The sequence below is a fragment of the Mercenaria mercenaria genome, chromosome 6 (assembly GCF_021730395.1).
Source record: "Mercenaria mercenaria strain notata chromosome 6, MADL_Memer_1, whole genome shotgun sequence".
Taxonomy (NCBI): domain Eukaryota; kingdom Metazoa; phylum Mollusca; class Bivalvia; order Venerida; family Veneridae; genus Mercenaria; species Mercenaria mercenaria.
Genome location: NC_069366.1, coordinates 12,934,920 through 12,954,126, shown reverse-complemented (window position 1 = coordinate 12,954,126; position 19,207 = coordinate 12,934,920). Strand labels below are relative to the sequence as shown.

The window sequence follows — 19,207 nt, the reverse complement described above, 5'->3', positions numbered from 1 at the left end:
CTCTGTGAAAGGTCAAGGTCACAGGGGCCCGCACATTGAAAACCATTTCCGGTCAGTAACTTGAGAACCACTTGACCCAGAATGATGAAACTTCGTAGGATGATTGGTCATGCAGAGTAGATGAACCCTAACGATTTTAGGGTCACTCTGTTAAAGGTCAAGGCCACAGGGGCCTGAACATGGAAAACCATTTCCAATCAATAACTTGAGAACCTCTTGACCCAGAATGTTGAAACTTCATAGGATGATTGTTCATGCAGAGTAAATGACCCTTATTGTTTTTGGGGTCACTCTGTTAAAGGTCAAGGTCACAGGGGCCTGAACATTGATAACCAGTTCCGATCAATAACTTGAGAACCACTTGACCCAGAATGTTGAAACTTCATAGGATGATTGAACATGCAGAGTAGATGATCCCTATTGATTTTGGGGTCAGTCTATTAAAGGTCAAGGTCACAGTGGCCTGTTCATGTAAAATCATTTTTTGGAAATAACTTGAGAACCACTTGACCTACAATGTTGAAACTTAATAGGATGATTGGACATGCAGAGTACATGACCCCTATTTATTTTGAGGTCACTTGATCAAAGGTCAGGGTCACAGGAGGCTGAACGGTGACTTGAGAACCACTAGGCCACGAGTGTTGAAATTTAGCGGGATGACTGGACATGCCAAGTATATGATCCCTATTGCAGCCAACCATCAGTGTCTCTTTTACTTTTGCTCCTGACCCCTATTGACTTCTTGCCTATAGGACTTTGCATTGGGGGAGACATGCGCTTTTTTACAAAAGCATTTTCTAGTTTGACATTGTGTCTGAAGTCATTTGTCCTCCAGAAGAAGTTGGAAACTACTTGTGGAAAACTGGTACTGGTACAGAATCCAGGAACATTGGTTAGGTTAATTGCCTTATGCTATATGAGCCATGCCATGGGAAAACCAACATAGTGGCTTTGCGACCAGCATGGATCCAGACCAGCCTGCACATCCGCGCAGTCTGGTCAGGCTCCATGCTGTTCGCTAACGGTTTCTCTAATTGCAGTAGGCTTTAAAAGCGAACAGCATGGATCCTGACCAGACTGCGCAGACGCGCAGGCTGGTCTGGATCCATGCTGGTCGCAAAGCCACTGTGTTGGTTTTCTCATGGCACAGCTCATATATATAACTGAAATACTGTTGAGAAACAATGCTAAACCTAAAACAAAACAAATTGACAGTTGAATGAGATATTGTTAGGAAAAGAGAATGATACCATATTTACAGGTTCGCCTTCTGGTACAAGGTTCCCAGAAAGTTTAACACTAAACACCAGTAATAACAGTGGAAGTTTAACAGGCAGACTTAGTGCATTAAGTTCCCATAGTGGGGGTATAGAAGGGAGCCAGGGATCATCTACTCCGAGGGAGGGATCAGACAACGAAGAGGAGAGCTCAGACTGGGACAGCTGGGATGATGAAGAAGAGGTAAATTAAAGTTCTTCACCTTATATCATTTTACACAAGCACCTTTAGTAGTTTTGTTAGGGCTGCTAATTTTGAAGCACTAGGCACTTACAGTACTAGTTTTGAGTGTTGTCAGAGTCAGTTTCTTTCATGCCAAGAAAGCACCATGTTGAGTTGTTGATGGTTATACTCCTGGCTCATCTTTGCCCTAATAGGTGTAGGGTCTTCCTTGGTGTTGGAAAGTCAAGCCTTAGTTGTCAGTAACTGCAACTTGTCCAGTGGTTTCAAAAGTTATAAAGTTTATTTCATTTTGGATGTCTAACCTAGAACCTCAAGAGTACATGGAAACTGCAAAAAGCAGTTTGTCTGTTCCTGACGATATTTTGAGTGTTTTTGTTGTTGTTTATCTAGCTGTACTGTTTTTAAGAGATGTTATTTGGAGTAAAGGTAAATTTCATTTACCATCACTTTGTGAAACAATGAGCGACCCAATTTTAAGACCAATAAAAACCAATTTTACCTTACTCCCAGCAATTTGCTGGTACTCCTTTACAGCTTTGTCAACTGAGGCAGTTGCGATAATGAATTTGCTGCCATGAAATATTTCTTAGCCGGTGATATGAATGAATGATAGGAAAAAAATCAACTACTTTTTATGCAAAGCATTTTTTTCTGTTTATTTTTCAGAGCCAATCAGCATTTGGTGATGCTTTTTCAGAGTTTTTACAAAAGTTACAAAAATTAAGTAAGTAATACCGCATATAATTTCTTATTTGTTTAAGATTGTACTAAGATATATGGTAATAAATTTATAAAATGTTAGCATATTTATATCTTAAGAGCTATTCCCATTACTTAAAACACTTCAGCAGAAATCCAGAGATGATGAATTCAATTCCTTTTTTTGCATTTTCAATACATATCTACAATATAGAAGTTAAAATGTTTGGGTTGTGTGTACTGCAAGAGAGATATTTACAGTTTCTATACTAGAATGTAGGTTTGACTCAGAAATAAGACCACAAGTTTTAGTTGTAGTCAATAACATAGGTCCGTGTAATAGTTTTGACACAGAGATACTACACAATAAAAATGGTAACAACAGTTTAGTCAGATGCTGCAAAAATCCTTTAACCCTTTGAGTCACGATTGATTCTGCCTTTGCGAACAGTGTAGATCATGATCAGCCTGCACATCTGTGCAGTCTGATCAAGATCTGCATTGTTCGCTATTCAGTCAGTATCTTTTTGGTAAGCACCCCTTTTAACAGTTAATGGAACTGTCCAAATTGAAAGATGGATAAGTTCATTATAGAAATTTAGCAGGGTAAGGGTTAATTTTTTGGGCAGAAAATTTTGTTGTTATGACAAAAATGATTATTTCGTGGGGACATGAATTTGAGGATTTACAAATTTTAGAGTTAAAATCAGGAGAAACTTTGCCTATTCACAGGGATTTAATTTCATGGGTTGTTGTAGTCAGGAATTCCATGAAAAATAGTTCCCCACAAATATTAATGATTTTACAGTAGACTTGTAATCATAATTCTAGAATAGAGCATAAAATGATCTGTGAATGAAAATACGAAACTTTAAAATAGATTTGACATTGATTTATGGTATGGTATTAATGGTTCTGAGAAGTGTATTCACTTTTATTCTATATCTATTTTATTTATCCAATCGTGAACGTTTATTTGCAACACGTGACCGTACAATATATTACCATATTGGACGCACGCGCATACAAAAAAAGCTGTATTTTTTCCGTATTTAGATGGTTCAACAGTCCCATATTAAACATAAGATAAAACCCGAAACGTGTGAAAATGTTCCGAATGTAAATCGGTTGAAGTAGGCGGTTTATGTACAGAGTTTGATGATGCATCTTGAAGATATAGAATAAAAAGGTTATTTAACATTGTACTGTACAGTACGAGATATATTTGGACTCGTACCCAGCTGGGAAACCATATTGGACTCGCCTAGCGGCTTACCAGTATGGTTTTCTCAGCTGGGTACTCGTCCAAATTTATCTCCGTATTGTACAGAACAATGTTAAATAACTTTATAGTATAAATTGAAAATTACAGAGCTGTAAATTTTGTATATGTAAAATAAATTAGTAATCCAGTTTTTGGACAAAGTTGGAAAATGTTTGTTGACAAATGATGCAATATTTTCCTTTCTTTTCAGACAATACAAATCTCGTATCTGAGGTGAAAAAGTTAGGAGGTCGAGAGAGGACTGTTATCTTAGGGTTGATCAAAACCTGATGTTTGAAATCAGCCAATGCTCAACGCTAAATTATTGGTAGAATTTGTCCTGTTGTATTGTAAAACATTAAGAAGATGGGGAAACAATAACTTCCTGTATTGGATATTTGTATTGTTTACCATTAAAAATTTAGTCTGGTTGTTGACTGTTTTAAATTGAAGTTATAAATGAGAAAAATGTGGTTAGGGCTAGTAGGGAGGGCAAAAGAAAGCCTTAAAGACGACCAGTGAAGTTTTATCAAATAAAATGGCGCGGACGTCTCTACCAATTTTCTCAACTACTGAATGATGTTTTTTAATGGCACTGACTAGTTACTGGTCTGAAAATTTAGGCTTATTGTTAATGTTACTGACTAGGAAGGGGCTGAAAAACAGCCTTGAGAAAAGGAACAACGTATGGTATGAATTGTTCATAGTATTTTATGTCCAGTTGTTTAATTCCTGCAAACTTTACTCCATACAACATTTTGATAGTCCTGTTTAAGTGATAGGTACTGGTACATCTGATGGAGATATTTAATACATTTTATTAGTCCACTAGTTTAATTAATGAAATTATAATACTTATATACATGTATGTTGTATTATTTTTTCTCATTGAAAAAATCAGGTATAGTTTTATGGTTTTTTTTTTGTTATATATAATAAATAGTTGTTTAAATCATAGCCGATTTATTATTGCATTGTATTTGTTGTTATTTTATAGTTACCTCTCTTTTGTATCGGTGCAAGTTGTGATATCTTTGTGTAATTGTTTTATTATTATGGCATTATAAATGCATTTGTACTCTACCATTTGTGATATTTTTTTTTGTTCAAAATTTTTATGTGAAATTGGTTTCATAAAATATGTCAAAGGCTGCTGTATATTGACTACCGTATATATGTTTCAGTGATTTACAGTCGTTTTCATTCCCTGAAGACATTTTTCGTGCCTTGTATTGTAGTTGTTTATTGGTGAAATGATTGATTATAAACAGGGAAATGACTGAGAAAGTCAGAACCTGTATATCTTAGCTATATCACGGGAGGTTTAAATATTAGGTGAAAATAAACAGACTGGTTGGAAGCAATATTTGCTTTCATGTGTAGATTTATAAAGTCATGTTGCACTAGGCTTGTTGGTTCCCTGTGAATCTGTTATAATGCTGAAAATTTTTATCTTGCCAACTTTATGTGCTCAGTATTCAAAATTAAATGATATCACCATCAATGTACTTCATCAGTTTGTTAATGTTTTACAGGAATTGAAATGTATGTAGCTTATTTATATTGAGTGTTTTAACCTTTACCCTGCCAAATCTCTAAAATGGACTGGTCCATCATTCAATTTGGGCAATACCATTTTTTATTCAAAGGGGTGTTTACTGAAAATTTACTGACTGAATAGTGAACAGTGCGGACCAGGAGCAGGATGTGCAGGCTGATCTTGGTCTGCACTGGTCACAAAGGCAGAATCACTTGCCACCAGCAGGCTAAAGGTTAAAATTGCAAATTATACACTGGCTATCTTACCTAAGGTAGGGGTGGGGGTGCACTTTAAAAAAAATCATGGAAAATCTAGAAGATACTCAGTATCTTAAAATATTATGTCAAGTGAACAAGTTGCAAGGCTTATAAACCCAGAACTGCTCACTTGTAAGGCTAGTCGCAACTGCTGCACGTTTGCCGTTACCCCAGTCCATAAAATCAGTCATGAAATAACATCTTTTCTAAAGCCTGGCGACACTTGACTGACAAATAATTTTTGATAGAGAATACTAATTCAGAGGATTTGCTTGTTTTTATTCTATAATTTTTTAATGAACAGTCTTTAGTTAGTTTTCTTCAGATTTTGCACCTGGTGGTAAATTATGCTTTTTGAAGTAATGATTGTTTATATTGTTTGAAATGTCTGCAGGTTGCTGGGAATAAACCCATAGTCTAATCAGTAATTTGATAGAACTGTAGAAATTGTGAAAATTTTTTTCTTATATGAATTGTCATTTTCCAGTGGCTGTTTTTGTATATGCAGTGGTTTTTATCAGCAATATAATTGTGTTGTCCAGTTTTAGAAAAGTATTTATATTTTCAAAAGTGCACATAGTGATAGTTTGCAAATAGTAAAATACTTATTTAACACATATTGTATTTTTTTATATATTAAATCAATTTTTGACGGACTGAATGTAAAACATCTGTCTCTTAAGCATTTTATAAATTTAGAGAAGTACTAGTAGATGAATAGATGTGGTCTGCCCTTGTTCTTATTTAAGTTATCGATTTAAGGTTGTTCTGGATGTGTGGAAAAACAAAGCCCTGGGTCTGTATTCATCAAACTTCTAAGTTCTTAACATGTTCAAGTTGTTGTACCTTCTTTTAATATGCATCAATGCTGTTGAAACTTTGCACAATTATATGGTTTAGTAATTGTTCTGTTTTTGCCAAGTTTCATTAAAATCCATACAGGATTTACAGTTGTAGAGTAAAAAGTAATTTTAAGTGACGACAGATTTCTCAGAAGTAAGCATGCCAATCTACACATTCAGCTGCAGTTGTTTGTGTCATGGATATAACTTTACAGTGCATGGTCAGATCTCAAAATGAATTGGCAGAAAAAAAATGACAACCGTAATAAGGCCATGTTTTCCATGCAAGAACCATGATGCAAAGGTCAAGGTTTGTTACTTAACTTGGTCCATTTTCAAGTATAACTTACTAGTACATTGTGAGATTTCAAAATACACTTCAAAACTGGCTTTCATGTCCAGATTTCCAAAGACTCATGATTGTGAAAGTTTGAAATGCTTGTGGTCAACATCTTTCAAACCAGTTGAGAGAAAAAATCAAGCACATAACCCTTTTATTGGCTAAATTGTCCTGGTTGATTATGAAGTTTTGAAATAAAGTCGGGGTTATTTCAAATTCTACAATGTAGGAAAAAGTTTGATCAAAATATGCAAACTACCACGGCAGATCATGAAATTTCTTATTTTCAGTTCTGATTTCACATTTTCCAATTGCAAAATGTAGGTACTGCTCTCCAAAAGAAAAAGAATATAACTGTAAAATTAGGGATTTTTTTTTCTGTTAATACAGATTCCATTGCTACCAGTAGATTATCTTCTAACCAGGAATACAGACCACTTTCTCCTCAGATTACCACAAAATAATTGTTAATTTTCCTATAGCAGCACTATAGAGATTTTTGCATGGGAGTCTTAGAGAAAGAAATTATAAAGTTATGCTTCAGAATGTTTGTTGATTTTCCTTCAGTACTTTGGAATCATTTAAAAGGTTTCAACTTTTCTAACTGTTACAATTAAGCCCTTACCCTGCTATATTTCTAAAATGGACCGGTCCATCATTCAATTTGGGCAGCATCACTTATCATTTAAAGGAGTGTTCACTGAAAATTTACTGATTGAATAGCAAACAGTGCAGACCATGATCAGACTGCACGGATGGGCAGGCTGATCTTGGTCTGCACTGGTCGCAAAGGCAGAATCACTTTCCGACAGTAGGGTTAGGGTTAACTCATATTGACTTTTCCTTTCTAATTTTTGCAGAGTATTTTCAAACATCAACTGTTTTCTTTTCACCTGTTCAAAACTGTTCAGAAATTTTCTCAACTTCTAGTTACTTTGGAATTATGTGCAACATTATCACCATTATATGCAAGTAACTTTGGGACCAAATCTCCTTTTATCTATTGATATGAATTGATGTGTCAGATATCTTGTGCTTAAGTATTTGAATACCTTTGTAGCATTGTTCTTTTATTGAAAATTTTCATTAAAGATGTAAAATATCTTTGTGTCAATTGTTTATTCTGTTGTCCATGAATTTGTTTCTATTACTGTATTCTGAAGGTTTTTTTTTTGCCAAACCTCCTGTGAGAGCTAAAAGTACAAGACTGCTTGTACAGTTTTGTAGTTAGCTTGAAATTTTGGAGACCCAGCATCCTTAAATCCAGTAATAATAGAAAGGGATTTAATGTTTTTAAGTGTAAATGTTGTCCAAGATGGTTGCCGTTTTAGAGGTATTTAGAAATACCCATATTTAGTCACCCCCGCCCCCCAGTATTTCACTGAATGGGACTTGCAGTCTGCCTCCTGTCTCTCCATCAGTCAATCTATTACAGTATGTGGGATCCTGCTTAACTTCAAAAGTTTAAGATGTTTAAACAGGTTTTTAAAGAAAACCCTGTTTATTAGAATGGGGTAGATCGTTGTTTGGACAGGTGGATGGGAATTGTTTGGGAATTATATTTAGGGGTCAATCAGATCAAGGTCATGGTCTTTCTTAACTAGAGCTGTCACAGGATTGACGAATTATACCCCACAAGACAGCCTCGTCACAGAAGTAAGCCAAACTCAAGTCAAACCTCAAAATTAATAGGGGTCATCTCCTGGTCATGATCAGCCTCCCTATTAAGTTTCGTGATCCTAGACCAAAGCATTCTCAAGTTATCGTCTGGAAAGATTTTACTGTTCCGGGTCACTGTGACCTTGATCTTTCACCTACTGACCTCAAAATCAATAGGGGTCATCTGCTTGTCATGGCCAACCTTCCTAACAACTTTCATGATCCTAGGCCCAAGCATTCTCAAGTTATCGTCCGGAAATGGTTTAACTGTTCCGGGTCACTGTGACCTTGACCTTTGACCTCAAAATTAATAGGGGTCATCTGCCTTCTTATCAACTTTCATGATCCTAGGCCCAAGCATTCTGGTTATCATCTGGAAACCTTTAAACTGTTTCGGGTCATTGTGACCTTGACCTACTGACCTCAAAGACAAACTTGACCTGTATTTTATGATGTTACACCTGTGTACTAAAATTTATGATCCTAGGCCCAAGCATTCTCCAGTTATCATCCGGAAACCATTTAACTGTTCCGGGACATTATGACCTTGACCTTTGACCTACTGACCTCAAAGTCGAATTTGACCTGTGTTTTTTAATGTTACACCTGTGTACCAAAAATTATTTTAATCTGTCGAGCCTTTCAAGAGTTACTAGTATTGTCCGGAAACCATGAAAACCAAAGGACCGACAGACAGACCGTCTGACTGACAAGCTCACTCCTATATACACCCCAAACTTTGTTATGTGGGGGTATAATAAAAATAGAAATCTGCTCGGTAACTTCAAGTGTGACCTTGACCTTAGACCTAGGGACCTGGTTCTTGTGCATGACACTCCGTCTCGTGGTGGTGAACATTTGTGCCAAGTTATATCAAAATCCCTCCATGCATGAAGAAGAAATGCTCCGGACAAAGTTTTCATTCTTGTATCCTTTGACCTCTAAGTGTGACCTTGACCTTGGACCTAGGGACCTGGTTCTTGCATATGACACTCTATCTCATGATGGTGAACAATTTTGCCAAGTTACATCAAAATCCCTCCATGCATGAAGAAGATATACTCTGGACAGTCATTCTTGAATTTGACCTTTGATCTCTGTGTGACCTTGACCTAAGACCCCCTGGTTCTTGTGCAAGACACTCCGTCTCATGATGGTGAACAATTGTGCCAAGTTTCATCAAAATCCCTCCATGGATAAAGAAGATATGCTCTGGACAAACTCTGTGGATGCCTCCCACCCGCCCAACAGGGGCACTCCCATAATACATCCCGTTTTTCCAACGGGCATATAAAAAATGAGGCCAGCTAGTGTTATGGTTCTTAGTTACATCACTTCCTCTCACCGACCTCTATAAATGTGTCAAGTATTGAGTCAATCATTTATATACTTTTCAAGTAATACACCGAAAAAGTTTTTATACATAAACGGAGGTAATTTAAAAACAGGGTAAGCTAGAGTTATTGTTCTTTGACAATGCACTTCCTATCACTGATTTCTATCAATATGTAAGTTATCCCTCGTATAGTCTGGACAAGCTATTTTCACATAAGGGGAGATAATTCAACAAGAGGGCCATGATGGCCCTATATCGCTCACCTGTTATCATTGCACTTGAGGACAAGAAGGTCCTCAGAAAAAATATCTAAGTCCAAAGGACAGGAACAACAAAGGAAAGAAATTTAACCAAAAAGAAAAAAAAATTCTTACAAGGTACAGGTATGTCAAAATACACCTAAAAATTGGAGGTACCATTCATGTTGTACCACAGAAAAGTGGTCTCGGTTTTTCCCTACAGCCAATAATAAAAAAGTTACTAAAAATAAGCTATTAACGTAAAATGGAAGTAATTAAAAAGAACATTATTGTAAGTGAACAAAAGAAGGATCTGCCAAATAAATCTGTTGACATAAATGAAATTTCAGATCAGTATCTTCATTAGTTACAGAGATATACCCATTTTAATTTGAAATAAAAGGAGGTAATTTGACATAAAATCAGTCCATAGTTATCTACCCTGATTGACTCAGTCCAACTAATGATAATAATGAAATTTCAAATAAGTCCTATAAGGACTTACTGATATAAATCCATTTTGACTACAATCAGGGGAGGTAATCAGATATAAAATAACTCTGGAACCTACGATTGGATCTGATTTGTCATGGAATCTAAGATTTATTGTTGTTGAAGATATTTTGGAAGTTGGTATCAAATAAAACCATAAATGAAGTCTCTATATGGCTGCCAACGCCAAAATAGCCAAATTTGGACCTTCAAGGGGCCATAACTCTGGAACCCATGATGGAATCTGGCCAGTTCAAGAAAGGAACCAAGATCTTGTGGTGATAAAAGTTGTGTGTAAGTTTGGTTAAAATCAAATCATAAATGAAGTTGCTATTGTGCAGACAAGGTCAAAATAGCTAATTTTTTGCCCTTTCAGGGGCCATAACTCTGGAACCCATTATGCGATCTGGCCGGTTCAATGAAGGAACTGAGATCTTATGGCAACACAAGTTTTGTGCAAGTTTGATTAAATTCAAATCATAAATGAAGCTGCTATTGTGCAGACAAGGTCAAAATAGCTAATTCTGGCCCTTTCAGGGGCCATAACTCTGGAACCCAAAACGGAATCTAGCCAGTTCAAGAAAGGAACCAAGATCTTATAGTGATACAAGTTGTGTGCAAGTTTGGTAAAAATCAAATCATAAACAAAGCTGCTATTGTGCAGACAAGGCCAAAATAGCTTATTCCGGCCCTATCAGGGGCCATAACTCTGGAACCCATGATGGGATCTGGCCTGTTCAAGAAAGGAACTAATATCTTATGGTGACGCAAGTTTTGTGCAAGTGTGGTAAAAATCAAATCATAAACAAAGCTGCTATTGTGCAGACAAGGTCAAAATAGCTAATTTTGACCTTTCAGGGGCCATAACTCTGGAACCCAAAAAGGCATATGGCCAGTTCAAAAAAGGAAGCAAGATCTTATGGTGATACAAGTTGTGTGCAAGTTTGGTTAAAATCAAATCATAAATGAAGCTGCTATTGTGCAGACAAGGTCAAAATAGCCAATTTTGGCCCTTTCAGGGGCCATAACTCTAGAACCCATAATGGAATCTGGCCAGTTCATGAAAGGAACCAGGATCTTATGGTGATACAAGTTGTGTGCAAGTTTGGTAAAAATCAAATCATAAATAAAGCTGGTAATATGCAGACAAGGTCAAAATAGCTGATTTTGGTCCTTTCAGGGGCCATAACTCTGGAACCCATAATGGGATCTGGCCAGTTCAAGAAAGGAGCCGAGATCTTATGGTGATACAAGTTGTGTGCAAGTTTAGTAAAAATAAAATCATAAGTGAAACCACTATCGTGCAGACAAGAAATTGTTGACGGACGGACGCACGGACTGACGACGGACGATCACAAAAGCTCACCTTGTCATTATGCGACAGGTGAGCTAAAAAGGGTCCATCGAGAGTTATGGTTCCTTATCACAGCACTTCCTCTTAATGAGCTCTATCACTGTGTGAAGTTACAACTTATTGCCTTCAATACTTTTTGAGCTGTGCTCCGGACAAGTGTGACGCAGACAGACAGACAAGGTGGCAACTATATGCTTCCCCCTTCGGGGAGTATAAAAGTAAAGAACTAACGAAAATTTCATGTGTCAATCTTTCTAAGAAACTTAATATAATAATATCTAAATGACAAACAATGATTTTATTCATGAGCAAATCACAGTTTGAGATATATTATTTCGATTTGTTTTGTACGTCCTTGACTATATCCATCAAATATGTGGCTGATTTCTGCCGATTTCTTTTCCAGTGCGCAGCTATGCCATCTAATGCTATGACGTAATAATTGTGACATCAGAAAAATGAATTGTTGAATAATAACACACAGGTTTCAGCCTTCTTTAATAGGAAAACAAATTGGGTCGTGTTAGAATGTGTATTAAACGCAGTTTTTGGGGGAAAATACAGCTTGAAAAATTCTGTTTTAAGCAAGGTCTTGTCAGCTTGAATCCTTGATTTTTTTAATCAAGTTCTGTCATAATCTTGCTGTGTACCTTATAACTGGGGGGTCTTGTAGATCAATTCAAAAGAAGACAATGTAAGAATTTATATCTTATTGTACCAAATTGTTATATAAGACATAAACTAGAGCTATCACTAAAGGTGATGAATGTACCCCCCGCATGCACTGACACAGTACATTGCAATTTGACGCACACAAGATTGCATAATTATGTGGACTGTATGTATATAGACTGTATGTTTACAGTACAGTAACAAAAAACAAAGTCCCATAACTATGCAGAATATTTATCTAAAAGAATGTAACATGCACCATGCACAACTAGGGTTGCTACTGATCACTTGTGTGAAGTTTCATTAAATTGTGTTCAAGGGTTTGGTAGATTAGGCACGCATATGCAGACTGTGTGTACATAGTATGTTAACAAGAAACGAAGTCCCATAACTCTGCAATTTTTGTCGCTGAAAGAACCTAACATGCCCCATGCACAACTACTGTTGTTACTGATCACTTGTGTGAAGTTTCATTAAATTGTGTCAAGGGGATGAGGAGAGATGGTGCGCACAAGATTGTGTCTATGTATATAGTATAGTAACAAAAAAACAAAGTCCTATAACTCTGCAAATTTTTTTTCTAAAAGAACCTAACATGCCCCATGCACAACTACTGTTGGTACTGATCACTTGTGTCAAGGGGATGAGGAGAGATGGTGCGCACAAGATTGTGTCTATGTATATAGTATAGTAACAAAAAAACAAAGTCCCATAACTCTGCAAATTTTTTTTCTAAAAGAACCTAACATGCCCCATGCACAACTTCTGTTGGTACTGATCACTTGTGTGAAGTTTCATTAAATTCTGTCAAGGGGGTAAGGAGAGATGATGTGCACAAGATTGCGTCTACGGACAGACAACCTGAAACCAGTATACCCCCCCTTACAACTTTGTTGTCGGGGGGTACAATTATAGTAACAGTATAAATACATTGCAAATGTTATTGTGTATACACTAGTATTAAGAAGCAGTATCAAATTATTGCTAATCTAAAGTTATGTTCAATATATGTAAACAGTCGTTATTAAAGAAGAATAGAAAAAAGAACAAAACCCTCATAAAGTGCTAGGTAGAAAAATATTTATGAGAAAAAAATTAGCCTACACAGTAAAATCTGTATATAAAGACCAATGTTGGTACAGCACAAGAAATAGTCTTTATTGGCTGTTGGTCTTTATTCACAGGTAAAAATACTCTGTAAACATTTAATAAGGAACTGAAACTTGTGTTTTTTACAGGCAGGTTGCCTCTGTATACAGGTGGTCTTAGTACAGGGTTAACTGTATTATGTAGTCATAAACCTCTGCTCTAAGTACAAAATATACTTTCAAAACTCAAAAGTGTACATTTCATTAATTAGACAAAACAACAGGGCAAAACTTCATGCTTTAGGAAGTCAAACAATGTAAAATCAAGGAAAACATGCATCAGTAAGTTGAGATTCATAATTCCCTCAGTCCTGAATGTGGACATGGACATTTGCTTGCTTTTTCCTGCTGAAACATGTTTTTTCTGAAATAGCCACAGACTACTTTATACAGATATAAGACAAACTGTTGTACATATGTACAAAAATATTTTACCAAATTTGTCCTTTAAGAAAAGACAGGCACTTTAATGTGTAAAAAAGATTCAAAATATAAATAATATCATTAAGGCTGCTTTACACAATGGCTGCGTAGATAATATGGAACACATTTATATGTAAATGCATAAATGTATGAACAACACACAAGTGTTATAGTACCATTAGTAGTAAAATACAGCCGTAGCAAGTTCATAAACAGAATAATATCAGTTAACTTCACTTCGATCATTCATCTTCAAACAACAGCCAAAACATTGATCATCATTAATGTATAAAAAGAACAAGTTGTACATGAAATTAAAAATAACCTGTAAAATATTAACACCCATTACAATCACTAACATTTTCCAAAATAACATATATTTCCAATTATAACAAATACAATATACAAGAGCCATTTGAACCACACAAATGCCATCCATGACGGCCAATCAGAGGTAAATCATTTTAAATCTCAGAGAAAGGTATGTAACCTTGACTTTTGACCCGAAGGTCAGGGGTCAAAAACTGGCCACAGGTAATCGTTCCACAAAGTTTGACAGCCATAAGCCAAAGTGTTCTTAAGATTTTGATCAGAAACCATTTTCAGTCTTGAGGTCACTTTGAACTTGACCTTTCAGGGTTTTCCCTCGGGTTTTTTATTTGGGAGTCCATGGACTCCCATGGCTGCTAATTTAAGGGTCCCTAATAATTTTTAGGGGTCCACAAATTACTGATCTTGAAAATGGACATTATTACTGTAAAAATTTACCCTAAAACCGAACGAACTTGTATCTTTTTAAGTTAGATAGCAGATGATTCAATATTTCAGAATGGTATCTTTCAAAATGGCATGAGCTTCTCAATTCAGACTGATAACAAAAGGTGTGATACTCTCTGTTACGATCAAATAGCCAGTAATTACCGGCAGTTAACGTGTCACCTCCTGCCAATTATGTTGTTCACAGTTTGATCTCGGTTAAAGATAATACTCGATCTTTAATTAGTATCATAATTTTTGTGATTTAATTATATTTCTTTTATCAAAATACTTCTAAATTTATATGAAATTAATTTTGTTTGAAAGAAAAATAAACCATTCGATCTTTTACGGAACGTAACGGCAATCTTAGATTTTAGCGGTGACAGTTAGCGCGGAGAGTAGTTTCCCTTAACTAAAATGGCGAACATCGGTAACAAAATTTGTTTTGAAGTTGGAAAATCGTCTATACCTGTGTATAAATGCGCACCCACGATTCGGGGGTGGTCCCTGGGGTAAAAAATCTGTGCATTATACATGGGTATCTCACAAGGGAGGCTTCAGTGCAAAGGAGTTTCGTGACCAATTTTGCAGGTCCAGTGGACGCAGAGGCACTGAAAAATGTGCAGACCAAGCAGTAAAAGCACGTCAGGGACGCAGAAAACCTGCGTCGGGGAAAACCCTGACCTTTGACCTACTGACCTCTACAACAAGTGTGGACATCTACAGACCACATGAGGTATGAATGTGGTAGTTTTAAGTGTTTTCCAGCTATTAACTAGAAATGTTCAGTCTCAAGGTCACTGTGACTGAACTACGGTCATGACACCCCCCTAAGCTGTAGGAAGCACCTTTTTACTACAAGAAATCATCCTAGTAAGTTTTATTACTGTTATGGACCTTGTGAAATAACTGTTTTTAAGTTCAGAAAAAAAGTTCATTCAGTAGTAACAGAAATATTTTACTCTTGGTAGACTAGATTTTAACAAGAATGAGACAGGAGTCCAAGATGGCACTGGATTAAAATTTTCATACAAAAAATCAATTTTAAACATGACCCACAACAAAAACTTTTGTGAGGCTAGAGGCATATATCAGCTTAAGAAAGGTGCCCATTTATAAAGCATAATTATCTACATAGTGAGCTTCAGATTTCTTGTTTAAAATACCATTATAATTATATGTAAAAATTTACCCAACTCGTATATATGAAGCATTCCATTAAGGTTTTAAACTGATGACCCTTGGAGTATTTATCACAAAAAACATAGTGAACGATGCTTCATTAACCAAATATGCTAATGTGTGATCATAGACAGCTTGTACAATATAATATTGAGAAACATATGATACACTACTTTAACCTTTACCCTGCTGGTGGCAAGTGATTCTGTCTTTGCGACCTGTGCAGACCAATATCAGCCTACACGTCCATGCAGTCTGATCATGGTCTTTGCTGTTCGCTATTCAGTCACCAAATTTTCTGTTAACACCACTTTGAATAATAAATGGTATTGCCCAAATAGTCCATTTCAGATATTTAGCAGGCTAAAGGTTAAATTTTGTTTGTACAGTTATGTTAGTAAATGCAGAAAATTAAGTCAAGATATAACATATATGTTTCAATAGAAACTAGTGATGTGTTACAGAATGCTGAATGGTAATGTTGGAATGGAGAAAAATGTTGGTCTCAAAAACCATGATATAGGAAATTACTACATTTCATACAAATTTCTATTTTGTAATGTTTATAAAAAGGCTACAGCTGAGCAAAGTCTTTTCACATCTCAACATGAATAATACATGAAAACGAATGAGGTAGATTCTGATTGCCTTGTTTTTTTAGTTTTTTTTTTTTAAATTTCTTTTTCTGGTGGACGAGGAGTGGGGGGTGGCTTCAAACATACAAAGATCAAACCAAAGATGGTACTGTGTCAATCTCCAGCAATATCAAACCTGACAAAACGATACATGCATTTTAACAAAACTTCTTAAATCTCACTTAATTTAGATAATTGCTGCAAAAGATTTCAATCCAACATGAATATACCATGATTAAAATGCAGAAGCTTTTACAGCACACCCCCACTCCCCCAAAAAAAATATAACCTTGAAAACCAGGTAGTATCTGTGTGCAAAAATGCCTCCCTAATTTGAGCATGCCAACATTCCCTCATCCTTACAACCAGAAGGCAATGGTTTGCAATGTAACTTTTGGGGGAAGATTTTTCTTCATAAAACAATTAAGTAAAGTATGTATAAGAAACATGTATACAAATTTTACAATGATTAAATATACAAAAACAAGCTGAAGTATAAAAGGCAGTGTAAACTGAACACCTAAAATTTGAAACCCAGATCAAATAACTTCAAGAAAAAATCAAAAATCTCCTAGATGACAAAAAATGCTTTCAAAATGAAACTGATTGTTTTGCTGCAAAAAGAAAACTTCAACTGTAAAATGAACACACTATATCTACTCACTATTGCTTAAAATAAACTTAAAAATCTAATATCAAATTCTGAAATCTATATTTAAAACAGTCCTCTCAAATATCACAATAAATAACAAACTTCATGTTAGATGTGAGATTATTTCATCACCGGATTCAAAGCAATTTCTTTCCTTGGATTTCACTTAATGTCATACAAACTGAAGGGATTAGTCTTCAAACAAAAACAATACAACATAAACATGAACAAACATTTGAGCCGCGCCATGAGAAAACCAACATAGTGCATTTGCGACCAGCATGGATCCAGACCAGACTGCACATCCGCCTATTGCAATTAAAGAAACTGTTAGCGAACAGCATGGATCCTGACCAGACTGCATGGATGCAAATGCACTATGCTGGTTTTCTCATGATGCGGCTCAATTTTAACTTAATAGTTAAACTTACAGGGTTAAATTGGCTAATTACACCAACGGAAACTGTTACACTGACAAACTGATAAATCCAACACTCACAAAACACTTTTTTTCTAATACTAAAATGGGCACTACAATATTACGTATTTACAAAATAAATCGTAAGTGGTCTTTCAGATCTATGTAATCAGTATCAACATAAATGGTATTGTCCTTAAAAATGTTGTTATTAAAGGAAAATGTGAATCTTGTTGTAAATAATAACAGAGGTATTTTATTGCTAGTTTGTCCACGTGTTGGATCTACCATTCTGACTGTTATATGCTGTAACTGAAAACACCTTACATTTAAGAAAACATATCACAATTTCATTGAAAATATACAACTAATATCACTGGTATTCAAACATGCATAACAAAATATTTCAGACCTCATCTAAAACCGGACAAGACTTAACAGACAGTATCAAGTACGTAAAAAATATATTAATATCAGCCTTTCAACACTTTGCACTAAAAATGTAAAATGCATTAAAGAATAGATCTATTAAAATGTCTTTAACATAACTGACTTGGTGAAGATTTATTACATTTCATTACATGCCCTGTGTATGTGTACCTCTAATCATTATCTTTTCTAACTCCAGTTATTTAAAAGTTGTTGTTTTTTGGCTATTATCTCGGATTATTTGCATTAAATAAAACATAAAAAAGAGATAATAAGCTGACATACATCATTTAACATCTATGTTAAATTTTCATTAAAATCGGCCTATATTTAGGAGAGATAACACACACACAAAAATAAGTGGGGAGTTAGAAAAGTAGATTGCTTATAATGCAGTGACTCAATGTTCTGTATAATTTACAATGAAATGATTATATAAAGGGCAATATCTTCTCAGTTACATCTATGAAACAGCAAAAATAAATGTCACTGACTGAGCATTTTTCATACACAGATCATGCTCTGCATCTTGTCTGAGATTCATAATACCAATATTTGATCAAAACAACAAACACCTAGCTTTTTTTAAAAAATCTAAAGTCATCCTCTCTAAACATTTCCATAACATAAGCTTATCAAAGTAAACAATCATATTTCACATCATCTGTAATTTCTCTCCAGTCTGTCCCTCAATCAGTAAAACCATCACAGATACTCATCTCGTAATGCGAGATGTTTTAAGTCATGAAAGAACTAGAGATAACATCACTATTTTCTCCAGATAATGCTCTGTTGATGATACTTTAAAATCTTTTGTTTCTCTCTTAAATAGTCAACATCACTATCTTAACTCCGCTCGAAGTCAACAAATAATAAAAGTCTTTCCTTCATGTAATTGCAATGTTCAGTCCTCTTTCATTTCTTCCATTTCTTCCATTACACTCATACAGGTCTTTTGTGTTAGAAGAGAAAATTTTTCTGTAAAAAATAAAAGAATAAAATATTTTTAAATTAATAGCATAATTTATTATATGTACTGCAAAATTCAATGAAATTGTAGTGCAAAATTCAATGAAATGACTTTTCAGCTTAATTTACTCTTAATGAAAATGTAATTCTTCACTGTGGCCGACTCAAGCATCAGGCACCGCAGCTAGCTTGAGCACGAGCTCCACGGCAGACTCATCCATAACCACGACTGCCTCGGGCATCAAGGCCAACTCAAGCATCGAGCACTGTGGCCGTCTCCAGCAATTCATGTGGCCATTCTCCTTTATATTTACTATGTTTGGATCACTTAGAAGCTTGTAACACTCAAACATTTTTCTCATCTCCTTTTGACATGGGTGATCAATGTTTAATGATATTATGAAAACTAGAACTTTAACAAACTTTTTTAACAA

The 19,207-nt window shown here is 35.4% G+C and overlaps 2 protein-coding genes across 4 annotated transcripts in view; one reads left to right on the top strand and one right to left on the bottom strand.

The window, feature by feature from the left end:
* Positions 1 to 7,508, top strand: part of LOC123549646 (uncharacterized) — a 63,188-nt gene extending 55,680 nt beyond the window's left edge. Inside the window, exons 28-30 of the mRNA XM_053546672.1 lie at positions 1,219 to 1,464; positions 2,131 to 2,188; positions 3,639 to 7,508. Of these exons, the coding sequence (XP_053402647.1) occupies positions 1,219 to 1,464; positions 2,131 to 2,188; positions 3,639 to 3,718 (384 nt within the window). The 3' untranslated portion in view covers positions 3,719 to 7,508. The remainder of the gene's footprint in view (positions 1 to 1,218; positions 1,465 to 2,130; positions 2,189 to 3,638) is intronic.
* Positions 7,509 to 12,181: 4,673 nt separating this feature from the next.
* LOC123549648 (Y+L amino acid transporter 2-like) overlaps positions 12,182 to 19,207 on the bottom strand; it is a 34,122-nt gene continuing 27,096 nt past the window's right edge. For all 3 annotated transcript variants that reach the window (XM_045337906.2, XM_045337907.2, XM_045337905.2), the window contains one exon: positions 12,182 to 18,782. In XM_045337906.2, the coding sequence (XP_045193841.1) occupies positions 18,709 to 18,782 (74 nt within the window). In that variant the 3' untranslated portion in view covers positions 12,182 to 18,708. The remainder of the gene's footprint in view (positions 18,783 to 19,207) is intronic.